The sequence below is a fragment of the Anoplophora glabripennis genome, unplaced genomic scaffold (assembly GCF_000390285.2).
Source record: "Anoplophora glabripennis isolate ALB-LARVAE unplaced genomic scaffold, Agla_2.0 scaffold339, whole genome shotgun sequence".
Taxonomy (NCBI): Eukaryota; Metazoa; Arthropoda; class Insecta; order Coleoptera; family Cerambycidae; genus Anoplophora; species Anoplophora glabripennis.
Window position 1 is genome coordinate 538,980 of NW_019416451.1, and position 14,648 is coordinate 553,627.

At 31.4% G+C, this 14,648-nt stretch overlaps 1 protein-coding gene across 1 annotated transcript in view; it reads right to left on the reverse strand.

Annotated features, from left to right (window-relative positions):
• Positions 1–8,407, reverse strand: part of LOC108908120 (protein kinase DC2) — an 86,029-nt gene extending 77,622 nt beyond the window's left edge. Inside the window, exon 1 of the mRNA XM_018712043.1 lies at positions 8,129–8,407. Within this exon, the coding sequence (XP_018567559.1) occupies positions 8,129–8,267 (139 nt within the window). The 5' untranslated portion in view covers positions 8,268–8,407. The remainder of the gene's footprint in view (positions 1–8,128) is intronic.
• Between the last annotated feature and the right edge of the window lie 6,241 nt (positions 8,408–14,648).

Consider the following 14,648-nt stretch of genomic DNA (forward strand, 5'->3'; position numbering starts at 1 on the left):
AACCAAAAATAATTTTATACTATAAGAAATTTAACTCCTACCTTGTGCTTTTGTAATTTTATTTGACATAAGATATAAGATTTCTTAAGATATTTACTACTAACTGTTTAATTTAAATTATCAGACTCTCTTTTATTGCGCCGAAATGTTTACAAAATATTTATTATGGTAAGTAAATTGTACTAAATTGGAAGAATAATAATTTAAAACCCATTTGACTAATGCAGGAAGAACAGTGAAATATATTTATACTTTCAGTAGATAGCACATCTTTTTCGTGCATCCACCATGGATAAAATCCGACATGTTCTTTGTTTTAAGTTTTACTCTTCATGTGACACTGCCACAGTAAGCACAGTTTCTTAGGATCTACGTTACTTTTATATAAATGTTATATTATGTTTAAGGACCACATTTAATCGATATAAGTAATTAATAATTGTAGAAAACAAAAAAAAGCTTTTTTGACATATGCGAAAGTATTTTCTCACGACTTGGTCGATATCAATGTTAAAATTTGTTTTTCTTAACCTTTTTTTATCCCGTGTTCCTTCCCTCCAGTTTGTTATGTTGTAATCTTTCAAATTCTTTATTACTTCATTGTTCCACCTTGCTTTTGGTCTTCCTCTCCTCCTACTTCCCCCTATTTACTTCCAAATACTTTTTTGGCATTCTAATCCTTATCTCTGTCCTTTATTATTCCAACAGTATTAGGTTCATCATATAATTCTTGCAAGTCCATGTTCTTTCTTCTTTCCCATTCGTCTTGTACCCTCTTACCAGCACTTTAATCATATATATTACCATAAGTGTTACCATGGTTTTACAAGTTTTCCATTTAATTTGCCTTGACACATTCTTGCTATTCATCATTTTCTTCAATGTTCTAATACACTAGTTTCCAACCATTATTCTTCTTTATACTTCTTTTTACGTATTTGGTTTTCTATAAAATTCTGTTCCTAAGTAAATAAAACTTTTACTCCTTCGAAACTATACTCTTTCTTTTTTTTGCAATCATTCTCAATATTTACTGGTTATCAAATTTGTTTTATGTCCATCGTTTGAACATTTTTAAGTTAGGTAATTTACTCTCTATTATCACTCTATTACTGGTTTCATGTAATGCAATTTTTATCAACTTAATAATACTTAATTTTTTTCTTCTTATTGTAATAAGCTTTCACAAATTTCAGAATTTGCGAAACGGACAATCGTTTTCTTTTTATATGCGTAAGTTCTTGCTTGAATATCTCTAAAGGGGGCTATCCACTTGTGGCAATGCTCCGTAACGTAACAACGAACATGTTACGGCCTGTTGCAAAAGGTGACCACGGTTCGTTGCAAAAGTATGTGTGGTTTTGGTCGTATCATTCATTCCGTAACGTAACAAAATAAGGTTACGAAATGACATAGGAACATAAACTCGCAGTATGAACCTGACTGCAATAATGGATTCGTCACTGCAATTGCAGTTAGCAGCAGCGTCATATATTTTTATTCATCATACAATTGAAGAATAAGAAACGGAAGTCTCCGGAAATATTTTCTTTACTCCACTCCATGGCACAAACACAGAAACCGCCAAACCAATTATTTTTGCATTTTGTCACCGCCTTTCCTATTGTATTACATTGTTCCCTATTTCGGATAACATCTTTTCTATGCCCTCACTATCTTTTATTAAACAGAGCTGCTTGAATACTTCATATTGTTTCTTGTCCTTACTATTTGCTAGCTTTACTATTTCGCCGTTACTTTTAGTTTTTCTTATCTTATTCTTCCCTATCAGAATTTCTTGTTTCATTTTTATTCTTATTAAAGAATAAGTCTAGGTCCTGTCCTCTGTAACTTTTAGTATCGTTTCTACATTTTTCTTCACTTTTTTCTATTAGTACTTTCTAATTTAAGCTCTGCTTGGCGATCCTCATGTAACTATATGAATTTCTTTGTTTCGAGAGTATCTACTAGGTATACAATATTATCATTTCTTTCTGTTTTGCAATATGTGTTAATAAATGTCCATTTTCATTTGTAATTTCATGCTTACTAAATTTTCCAAATTGTTGGTCTAAATATTTCCTTTCAGTCGACCTATCTTATAATACATAAAGTATAATATAAAAATCTTCCTCTATTTGTTTCCTGTGTTGGTTGATGGCATGTAAATCTACGAAAGATATTTTATTGTATTTTACCACAGATACATTTTATGCTGCTTGATGTGCCGAATAATGCGTTATATAGTATAAAGTCTTAGATATTACACACTAAAAATCATAGTCAAATATGTATGTGTATACATTCTTGTATGGAGTAATTTCATGTTTCATATTTCTTCGGAAGCGGGCAGTACATATGTATTGATTCGTGAACGAGTATCGTGAAGCTTGTGTCCAGAATTGATTCACACTGTAAGATTGGTATCAAAGAAACGTGTCTACAAGCATGCAACGAATGATGTGGCTTTATAAAGTAGCCTTTATTGGTATATTTATAGTTAATAAGATATCTAAGAGTTTAAATTATTCACATTGACTCAAATTGAACACAGTGCACATGCCACGTAAATAAATGTCTTCAAAACATATTTATTGTCAGATTATAACCAAATTTATATTTGTAGTTGGTAATATGAAATACGTAAGAGTAACAATATGAAATGAGAAGCAAGAATTCGTTTTTGGAACAGTTTCTTCATTCGTCATTCATTAAACTCATCTTAATATGTTGGGGTTGCAAAATATTAAATATTTAAAGTATAGAACGAAAGAGTCTCCCAAAGTAAGGCAAGATTTGAATTGTGCGTCATTTTCAATCCGAATATTATGAAAATTAATTACAAGTACGGAGAGTGTGTAGCTGAGACTGTGCACAAATTACGTGGATTTTTTGGTAGAAGAAATGCTTTAAACTGTGAAGAGATCAGTTGCTTTTGAACAAATTTATTCTGTCGCAGATAATAGTGTTGCGGAAATCTCCGTAACCTTAGTGTGCCGTCACTGCAATTAAACAGTTCAAAAAGCACAATGCAGCGTATTTTAACGAAAGATCCGCATCTACATCCATTCAAAATTCAGCTGACCCATGAACTGAAACCAGAAGATCATTTAAGAATCAAAATTAATGAATCAAAAGTTTCTAATCCAAACCCAATTAAAAAAGGATGAGTAATTTAATAATAAAGGAAATAATTTAATAATAAATAAGGAAAAGGGAGTATACAATTACGGACAACCCTATATATGTATATCTCAAAGACAAGAGAATATTTTGTATATACATATAAATTATGAATACTTATGTTTAGGAGTATTTTTGTCTGTAATAAAATTAGAAGTTGGTAAGATTATCGCCATACAAATTATTAAGGAAAAGAAAGTATATTTGACATGTGTGGAAAGCTTTGACGTTCAAGTAACTATAAACAAGCAGACAACAATAAATACAAGTCTAAAATAATACATCCGTAACATGTTATGCTTTCGTTACGTGATCCAATAAACATAATTCAATAAAATTTGCAAATACTGCTATCTTGCCAAAAATGTAGGCATATAAACATATGTAGATAGGTACCTAATTCTTTATACATTTGTGATGCCAATTGAATAGAGCTTGATTTTGGCAGACGTTTTCCATTGTCTAACATAAGCCGCTACAACAGATGGAATAAAAAAAATGTATGAAAATTTAATACAAGTAAATAGTCGTTAACATTTGATTACAGACTTTTTACATTCAGTGAAAATGTAAAAATATCTCAACCTATTTATAAGTAAATAAATTATGACAGGCAGAGACCTCGCTAGTAGTTTATTTTTATGTTATTTATTTTTATTTTACATTTTTACACACATACCTGGGTATTGTAATAAATAAAAAGAAAACAGATAATAGTATATGGTAAAAAACGTGACGAATAGGAAAATCGTACATAATACCTACCAATAATTTTAAGCTAATGATTAAAAATATAAAACAAACTGCAAATATTCCAATTATAAACAATTATAATAATTAGAATATTAAAGTTAGAAAATAAATTATTTAAGAAATTAACTCGATGATTTAGATATAAAAAAGTCAAGTAAGGTCAATATAATTTATATTTGACCTACTGCTTACTGCCATAGCCTTCATAAACGATTTTGTAATTTTGTTTGGAACAGTGATTTTATTTCCTTGGTGTTGGCAATTAATTTTGGTAACAGTAAAAATTATTAAACAGTAAATGCAAGACTACATTAAAACACAACATTCTGTTTCACCGGCTGTGATTGGTGTAATTTTTTGGGACATTTCATTCAACCAATCAGCGATTACATCATCTCGGGCGTAGACGTAACGCTTTGTCATTGTTGGCATTGGTGACAGCAACGTTTAGGGAATTTTCGTTACCAGTAAGTACCAACTCTGCAGTATTGGTTGCTTAGTGGTCACATGGCTTGTTAACATTTATGAAGGCTCTGTACTTGTCGAACTTAAGCAATGTGAGTAGATCATATTCCTTAAGAATTTGTGTAAACTGTCAAATTACAACATTGTTTTTGCAAATAACTGAAAAAATTACCAGCAACACTAAACTTTAAATTCACAGACAAAAATAGCCATTTAGAACTTTGTTCGCAGTAAATCAAAATAATTTAAAGCAATGATAGAGCTTTGAATCGAACTATAAATTGGATGTAGAAATGTTTATGAGACAATTGTTAGTCATTCATTTTCTCTGGTTGACTTTAGACACTTTGATATATAATTCAAACTTCTTGAACTATTTATACATTTGGAAAATTAATACGTATATTAAATATGCATAACAATATTCAAGAATAACTACTTATATTTATGAAATATTTTATTTATGTCCATCACATCAATTCGATATAGTGCACAAAATGTACATTATGATATATAAATCTTTACATATTTGAATTGGAAATAATTCAAATGACAGATAGATAATTTAAATGACATATATCATAAAGTTTTGTTTTTTGGTTCCAACACAAAACTCTACTAGTTAATCCAGGAAATATAGAGTTGGACGCGACTTTTTATTTCAGCAAGCTGAATTTATCACTATAGATGCTAAATATTATGTACAATAACATATTAGTTTCCACAGTCATAAAATTGGGGGGAAGATTGTTTACAGGGTGGTTAATTGTATATTTTTTTTATGTAAATTCACGTTTTTCGCTTATAACTTTTTTCCGTTCATTTCCACGAGAAAATAGTAAAGTACCTTTTTTCATCTTTAAAAGACCTTCAAAACTAGCCCGAGCGTCAAAAAATATTGATTAGATCAAAAGTTATAAACAGAGGAAGTTTATTTATGACTTTTGAATTAAACATTTATAAACTGCGTTATTATTACCAGAACGTTTTGGCATCGCATCCTCTCATTCCTGATCACTGTCTAATAACTCACACAAAATCTGGAATCGGTAAGTTGAATAGTTTACAAGTTATGACCTTATAAACAAATTAACTAATTATTAGTCTGGACGATCCCGAGCATCTTCCACAATCGCACTGATTTTTTTCGTGGTAGATTTCATAATAATACTTGAAATCTATATATTTTTTTAATTTCAAATTTGCAACCTGGAATTTGTTTTTATTTTTTAGCCTTAGTTGCAAAATGGAGTATACGACGCATGAGCGTGATATAGTAATATATTATTACATATTCGGAATACTCATGAAAAGAGCTTTAAGTTAAAAAAAAATCGTCAAGTTTCGTTGAAAAACAACGGAGTTACAGACTGTCAAATATATTATTTTTAAACGAATTTCCCGTATTTAACGGTAGGACTATGAATATTATCGTCATTTTCTTCGGACTCGCTGACGTTCGCTTCCTCCATCCTTCCGCCGCGCCGCGGCTCGCCGAAAATCAAGCGACCCACTGACTTTCGACAATATTTCTTATGCACTTAACATACTTCTACAAATAAAATATTTTGACCTGGGAAAGTACTCAGGTTGCCGGTTATGACTATTTTTTTTTGCCGCTACCAACCTAATTTATTTAACAATCGACCGTCAATTTTGACAGTCTGTAACTCCGTTGTTTTTCAACGATTCTTGACGATTTTTTTTTAACTTAAAGCTCTTTTCATAAGCTTTCCGAATATGTAATAATATATAACTATATCACGCTCGTGCGTCGTATATTTCATTTTGCAATTAAGGCTAAAAAATAAAAAAAATTTTCAGGTTACAAATTTGAAATTAAAAAAAAAATAATAGATTTCAACATACTATTGTCATATCTACCTTGAAAAAATCAGTGCTATCGTGGAAGATCCTCGGGATCGTCCAGACTAATAATTAGTTAATTTGTTTATAAGGCCATAACTTGTAAACTGTTCAACTTAATCGATTCCAGATTTCGTGTGAGTTATTAGACAGTGATAAGAAATGAGAGGATGTGATGCCAAAACGTTCTGGTAATAATAACGCAGATTATAAATGTTTATTTCAAAAGTCATAAATAAACTTTATCTGTTTATAACTTTTGATCTAATCAATATTTTTTGACGCTCTAGGGCTAGTTTTGTAGGTCTTTTGAAGACGAAAAAAAGGTTCTTTACTGTTTTTTCGTGGAAATGAACGGAAAAAAGTTATAAGCGAAAAACGTGAATTTACGTAAAAATTATACAATTAACCACCCTGTAAACAATCTTCCACCCATTTTTATGATTGGAAACTAATATGTTATTGTACATAATATTTAACATATATAGTGATAAATTCAGCTTGCCGAAAAAAAAGTCCCAAAATGGTCATTTCCCAGCTTATTTTCCTGGCCTATGGTCATTATTAGACAAACATGAAAGTTACATAAATAAGACAGGCTAACAAAATTGTTTACTAATGATATTGTGGGTAACAACTACTCTATGGACTAAAGCCCCGTCCAGCATTGAATTACACCCCTAATATCTAGTAAACAGTTTCGAAATTACTAGTTCTCATCAGTATGCCATAGACGAGACGAGTTCGCTAGTTATTTGTCTGTCTATCTACTAACATGTTCTGAATGTAAGTGAGATGTAAGTAGTTTTTTTATTATTTGAAGTACAGTATACACATACAGAAAACATTTATTTATTTATTTATTTATTTATTTATTTATTTATTTATTTATTTATTTATTTAAAACTAAATAAGCTTAATGTTTTCATAATTAGTTTTGACCAATTTCCTGAAGATAACTTTAGGAAGAATAAACTAGTTGGAAATATGAACATTTTTGTACTGGAAACAAAAGAAAAAGGTATTTAATTTACCTACTTCAAACTTAATCAAAAGTCAAAAAATTAATTTGCATATTTTGGTTCAAATTGATTCTAAAAATAATAAAAAATATTTTATATCTTGGTCAGTTAGTAAAATGTATAATAAAGTTGTTTTGAACTAAAATGTTAAATATGTATTTGAGGCATAGGTTGTAACGCAATAACACGCCAAAATTTATGAATATTACAAATATTTGCGTTTAGAGCTCTTTTCAAGATACATTTTAGTTAAATAAGGAATGTTTAAATATATTCTGAAAAATCAACTATATGGAAATGAGTTTCAACTACAATTAGTAACCGACAAATTGTGGCACACCACTGGGAATTTTTGAAATTTAAATTTCATTTTGAACAATGAAATTTTTTGCAGTGTTTTAGTAAAAAAATAGAAATTTTAAAGATTAATACATTTAAATGAAGTGATTTTACAAAAGGTGATGTTTAGAGGAAGATATAATTATGAATATTTTTTATATATTTTTTTATAATACTAACATCTGATATTTCAAAAACAAGCTCGATGGGAAAATATTTGTAACACCCTGTATTTGTATTTACAAAAGTAACTAAAAATAAAAAATACTGATTTTATCTTATTAAAAATGAACCAACAGAAAAAGAAATAATACTTCAAATTATTCCAGTCGAGAAGAAAGGTTCTGCTTCAGTAATTATAGCATTTTATCACCAAGAAATATTTTGTAATTATTATTATTAAATGTCATAGCAAATAAATACACAGAACGTAGAATCTATAGTAAATAATGCATGTTTCCTTTGTTGTGGAAACTTACAGGCTTAGTTTAGGGACATACCTATTGTTTTGATGATATTAAAGTCTTCAATATCATAACCATCCTTCTCCTCGTCCGAATACTCGTCAGTGGTGACAGCTGAAGAAGAGTCCAAGCTGTCGGTGCTCTCTTGACGACTCCTGATGCTGTAGTCTGCCATGGCGAAAAAGCGGAAAGAAAGTAATAATTAGAGGAACTATTAGGCGTCGAACTCAACACGTGAGAAACGCAGCGAGAGCGGTCTGTGACCGTACGATTAACCGGCGCTGTCGGACGCTGACTGATGACATTCGAAACCCGCGGTTATCGCGGCACTACGAGGCCTTCTCCAGCGGACCCACGCGTTCTGCTCCTCTGCGCGCATGAGCGGCTTTTGACCTACGGTTTGACTTAAATCGGTCTTATTGACGCTGAGTAATTGAAAAAACAGGATTAAAAATCATCACAATTACTCGAAACTCTACTTTATAATTTCACCGATGTTTTTAATGAATCAGTTGGAAGGAAATATATATAAGGAAATCTCATAAGCATATGTATGGTGGATGTTAGTCATGAATTTCTAGAAGATTTGCTTATATAGTACAACAAAAATTTGAAAAGAGAAATAACTGAAGTACTTTTTTAGATCCCCAGAAATTAGGAGTTATATTTAGTTATAACAGATTTAGCTTCCTAATACAACCAACAACCTTGTTGGGTTAAGGTTTTTGCCAGATCCTCTGGCAAAAGGTGTATTTTGCCGAATATAGGTCCCTTTTCCCAGATACATATGTTCTGCCATTTACTCACCTTCTCCAGCATCTGTAGGGATATCTTAATCAGCAGTGCATAATGTATAGAACTACCAGAGTTCGCAAGAATAGAATGTTGCGAATGTTTCATCCTCAATGCACACAACTCAGTAGCATGGATTTGTTCCTGAAAAATAACAGCAGAAGAATGTTGAAAGGCAGTTTAGGCACGACATTCATGCTAGTTTTTCCATATCATGCAGTCTTTTGTTTCCTTTGGGGTCAACCTTCGACATATTAATAGCTGCTTATATTTCTAATAATACATGAGGAGATAGTAAGTCCAGGAGGACTTTCAGAGCTGCTTAGGGTATGGAGCTAATTGCACCAGACTTCATACAAACTAAGAAAATGGTCTATGAAATAGTTTGATAAAGCCTTGGAGAAGGAAACTCATGTTCCAAACATTTATAAAAAGTTTTCGATGGGGAAATAATGTGTGATGCATGAAGGTTTTCTAATAACAATTGAGAACCAAATACGGTGAAATTTTAAAAATGATTCTGAACATTTCTTAAAAAATCATATAGAAATTAATATTAAAAAGACAATAGGTAAATAAATGGATTGACAATTTCAAGAAATTAGAATGTTTGGTGTAAATTACTTCTTCCTGATACCTTGAAAGGTGAAAAGTTTCAACAGGATGTAAAAGAAATAAAGTATCGATAGCAAAATAGATAAAATGAAAGTACATATAATGGCAATTACCATTGGATGTTAAAAAGAAAAATACGTACAGAAGGAAAAAAGAGAAAAGTAAATTTTCTACACATATCATTCGAAGATAAAAGAGAGCTATACAAAAGTGAACAGAATAACTAAATATCATTGCAATGATGTACTGTAGTCTTAAGGTATACATTTATAACTGAATCGATTCCCTCTACTCATTTACAATTGTCTTGAAAGATTTCAGGTGTACATAATTGCACTTATAGGACCACATCCAAGGAAAAACAAAATGTAAAGTTGTAGCAAATTTTGGGACATCGAAGATTAGGATAGTTCTGCCAATTTCTAAAACAAATAGTAATTATAAGTTCAGAAGACAAAAAAACAGATTGATTTTCGAAACGTCAACAAGTTATTGAAGTGCACGATATACAGGGTGGCCAAATGAAAACGAAACAGAGCCATTTTCAGGAACTGCGTCAAGATTGTAGAAAAACGCTCAGACCCGTCGATTTTAGATTAAAGGGGGACATTCTTTGCTGGTATTTTTGACTCCGCCACTTTCACCCCCAAGCAAGGGTAAGCATCACCCCAAAATATTTAAATGGCATTGGGGGTTGAGTAATATTTCTTTTGAAAGCTCTTACAATTCTCTTTACAACAGACTTTAAATTTTATAATTCCGCCCAATACTTATTAAGAATTTTGATTTTAAAGTTGAAACTTATGTACAAACAATTAGTAACGGTAAAAATGTCAGTCATTCGAGTTAAGTACGCCAATGGTATAAATTTAGTATTTCTTGCGTTACATTGGTTTTTGGCGATTTGTTATCACTTTCGTAAAAAAAACACAATTGTAAAAAACAGAAATGAATGCTATACACACACAATGAACGTAAAATTAGTGGATTCCAAATTATTTTCTAGTATTATTTGGAAGCGTTGGTTGGTAGTTTATTTAATTGTGTTTTTGAAAATTAAACACTATGGTTTATTCCATTGCGGAAAGGGTAGATATCATTTCGCTTTACTTTATGAACAATAAATGTGCGAATAGAACAGCTCAGCTATTTAATGAACAACATCAAGATCGACATGTCAGGAGGAAGTATGTTCTAGAGTTAGTAAAAAAATTTCAAGAGACAGGGAACGTAGCCAATAAAAAACGAGAAATTGAAAAACCTATAGTTAATGAAGCTAGTGAAGTTGCAGTTTTGGGACAAGTTCATCTTGATCCTACATTAAGTACGAGGCAGCTGGCATCTGTGTCTGGGATCAATCGAACTAGCATACAAACCATTTTGAAGAAGAATAAATTCCATCCATACAAAATACATTTAGTCCAGGAACTTCATGAGGATGATTATGACCGCCGTTTGCAATTTTGCGAAATAATGAGTGAGCGAGCAGGGAACGATCCACAGTTCCTTTTTAACATCTGTTTTTCTGATGAATGCAGTTTTTTCTTGAACGGGACGGTAAATCGTCACAATTGCCGCTATTGGTCCGATTCAAACCCAAGAGTTTTTCACGAGGTGCATACACAGCAACCGGAAAAATTAAATGTATGGGCTGGAATTTTCGGTGACCGGCTGGTGGGTCCTTTTTTTCTACCTGGTAATTTGACTGGCCAAATGTATTTGCAATTACTGGAAGACGCTATTGACCCTGCCTTGACTGATATTATTGAAAATGTTCCAGAGTATGATGAAGATCATTTGATTTTTCAACAGGACGGTGCTCCTCCGCATTATGCGTTAATTGTCCGTCAGTATTTGGAGCAACGTTTTCTACGGAATTAGATTGGGAGAAGAGGCAGCATTGAGTGGCCTCCACGATCACCGGATTTATCGCCCCTTAATTTTTATTTGTGGGGATACCTAAAAAGTAAAATCTATAAAACACAGCCAGCGTCGCTGGAAGATTTGCTTCAAAGAATCGTTGACGAATGCTGTCGAATCACTCCAGAAATACTTCGGAATGTGCGCGAACCTTTCGAACAAAATCTTTATTCTTGTATGGAAGCGGGCGGTCATCAGTTTGAACATTTAATAAACTAAGTAGTAAGTAAGGAACTAAACATAATTTAAATTTTAAAATGTAAATTTATTTCAAAGTATTGGGCGGAATTATAAAATTATAAAGTATGTTGTAAAGAAAATTGTAAGAGCTTTCAAAAGAAATATTACTCAACCCCCAATACCATTTAAATATTTTCGGGTGATGCTTATCCTTGCTTGGGGGTGAACGTGGCTGAGTCAAAAATAGCAGCAAAGAATGTCCCCCTTTAATCTAAAATCGATGGGTGTGAGCGTTTTTCTACAATCTTGACGCAGTTCCTGAAAATGGCTCTGTTTCGTTTTCATTTGGCCACCCGGTATAGTGATGTGTATATTGTCTTTTATCTCTTTTCAATGTGCGATTTGTGGTTAGACAAAGCAATTTTCTTAAAAATAACCCATATTTTATTCGTCTGACACCAAGGGTTTATTTCATTCATTGTTAATTTTTTTCATAGATGGCAAAATGTCAACAAAAAAAGCGAAAATCAGAAATATATATATATGACAATACATAACTGCTCAAGTTCGTGTTTCACCAAAAACAATTTCAGAAAGGAGTATTTTGTAAACTAAAATAAAGTAAGCTGAATTAAATGCTAGTTATAATAGTGAACGCTTCCTCCATATGTAAAGAAATATCTATCATATAGGTATAACTAGAACTGATAACCAGTGAATAGTAAAACCATAGACAAAAGTCGATACTTATAGGAAATAAATGGATTTTATCAACATAAACAACGAGCTTTATTTACTTTATGGTAATTACTTACTTAATTATTAGCATATTGTTAGTTCCAACGTCTACAGTAAAACAAGATCTTAAACTCAGAAATACGTAATACACAACTGAATCTATAAAAAATATATATAATTGACTTTATCGCCATTTGTTACAATGCAAGTAATCATTTCTAAGAATTTATTTAACGCAGTATTGCTTATGTATATGTTTTACTTGTTAATCTAAAAATAGTTTTAAAACATTCCGATAGTGTCAATAGTACGAAGGAATCATTTAAATCCCACTATAATTAAAACTGTAAAAGAATATGGAGTAGCATTGCTCTATAATATTTAATGGTAAGAATTGTAAAAGGTTATTTAGAGATTACTTTTATGAGTACCTACGTTGATATTTCATAAGCGAAGCCTTTAGAAATTATGATATAATTTTGCTCCGAAATGTTTTCTTGTATGAATAAAATGGAGACTAAAACAAATGAGTCTCGCATTTGGAAGTCATTTACATGCTTGTGAATATGTCAGTGTTCTCCAGACAGACAAGCATGGCGGACACCGAACTTGTTTGCGTTTGGTTTATATGTTTGAAATACATACAAGCAAAATAAAACAAAAACAAGAAAAACCCAATGAAGAAGATGGTGGATCATAAAAGTCATTAATATTTCTTTTTTATAATCTTTTACTGGCTTTTTCATTGATATATTCCAGAAAGGATATAGTTTCCTCGTTCCACCAGCCACTCATTTTGCACAGAGCAAAACGTCCGTCCGCAAGATCACAAGCGATAATAAACGCGTACCAACGTGTGAATGCGTTGCAAACACCCTTTGATGTGTGTTCTAAAACCAACACTCGACCGGAAAGGCGACAAGCTTCTCCAAGCTCACGCAAGCCAAGCCAAACACCCCCTTCACACGCTTGTGCTTGTGGATGCTTGCCGAGACTTGCTAAGCGTGTAAATCTAACATTAGATTCCCAGTGGAATCGTACGTACAAAAAGTTATATTGTGTAACAATCGTTACCAGTTCGGTCACATGGATACATAATGTAGAAGTAAACTAGGTATCCCAAATGCAGAGAAAGTCGTAATCAAGGAATTAGCACAAATTTAAACGACCAACATGAGTGCTTTCATTCCAAAGGAAATCATTTCATAAATCTAATAAAATGTATAAAAAAATATAGTCCAATATCTATCTAATATAACTATTTTACTGTGCAAAAAATCCAATTGCCTACATGTACGTCATCCAAAAAATACGAAGCTGATTCATCCAAATCATTAACACTTCATAAAAATGAACAAGACGTACTACACTAGAAACTGAAATAAACGAAACAATATCACCTGTTACGTTATCTCTTAATTTAGGATCCAACATTCCCGTGTAGTATTCAAACACAAGTAACAATCTCGATTAACCATGTCAAAAAATGAAAAGAAATACAAAAAAACTGATATCATTAATTTAATTCAGAACCATATAAAAAGTAAATTTCTTGAACATAAAACAAATTGATTTTTTTCTAATTCCCAATAGAATTGCAGAACAGCAATAACGTGTATGCACCTTTTCAGATATTGTCAAAAAAACTTGTCCTGTATTTGTTTTTTTTTTTCTAGAAGTCACTTTAAAGTGGCAATTAAGAAAACGTAGTAGTGAAACTTTGGTGGAGGCGGACAGCTGTGACTATGCCGTAACTGTGCCGTTTGTTTATAGGAAGCTCACCTTCAATCTCATTACATTGTTCTTCTTTTATTTACTAGTAAAGAAACAGAAAGGAATAACTTAAATAAGGAGTTTTCTGTAATGTCCATAGTCTAATACACATATTTGTCAAAATTTGATAACAATGGCGTACGATTCGAATTAAAAATTTTAAAATTTACTACAAAATTACATTTTTTACATTTAAATCGTAATTAATAACTAACAAAATATTGAAAAAATAAGTTTACTTTGGCTTAATATGTAAAAAAATAACTTTTTAAATGAACGATAGTTTCATTTATTTATTTAATAATAGTAAAATAATTCAGAAATTGAAATTTTAATTAATATTTCGTTTAACAATAATTTTTGTGACATTTTTGTAAATTAAAGAAAATTAAGTATAAAAGATGCATTTTTCTGGAGTTCAGGGCTATTCTACGAATTTGTAAATATGCCCATTGTTATTTTTTCGTCCAGCTACCGCAGTTTAAAAAAAATAGTTTCTACGATAAATAGAAGCCGAGATATTGCAAAATTTACAGCG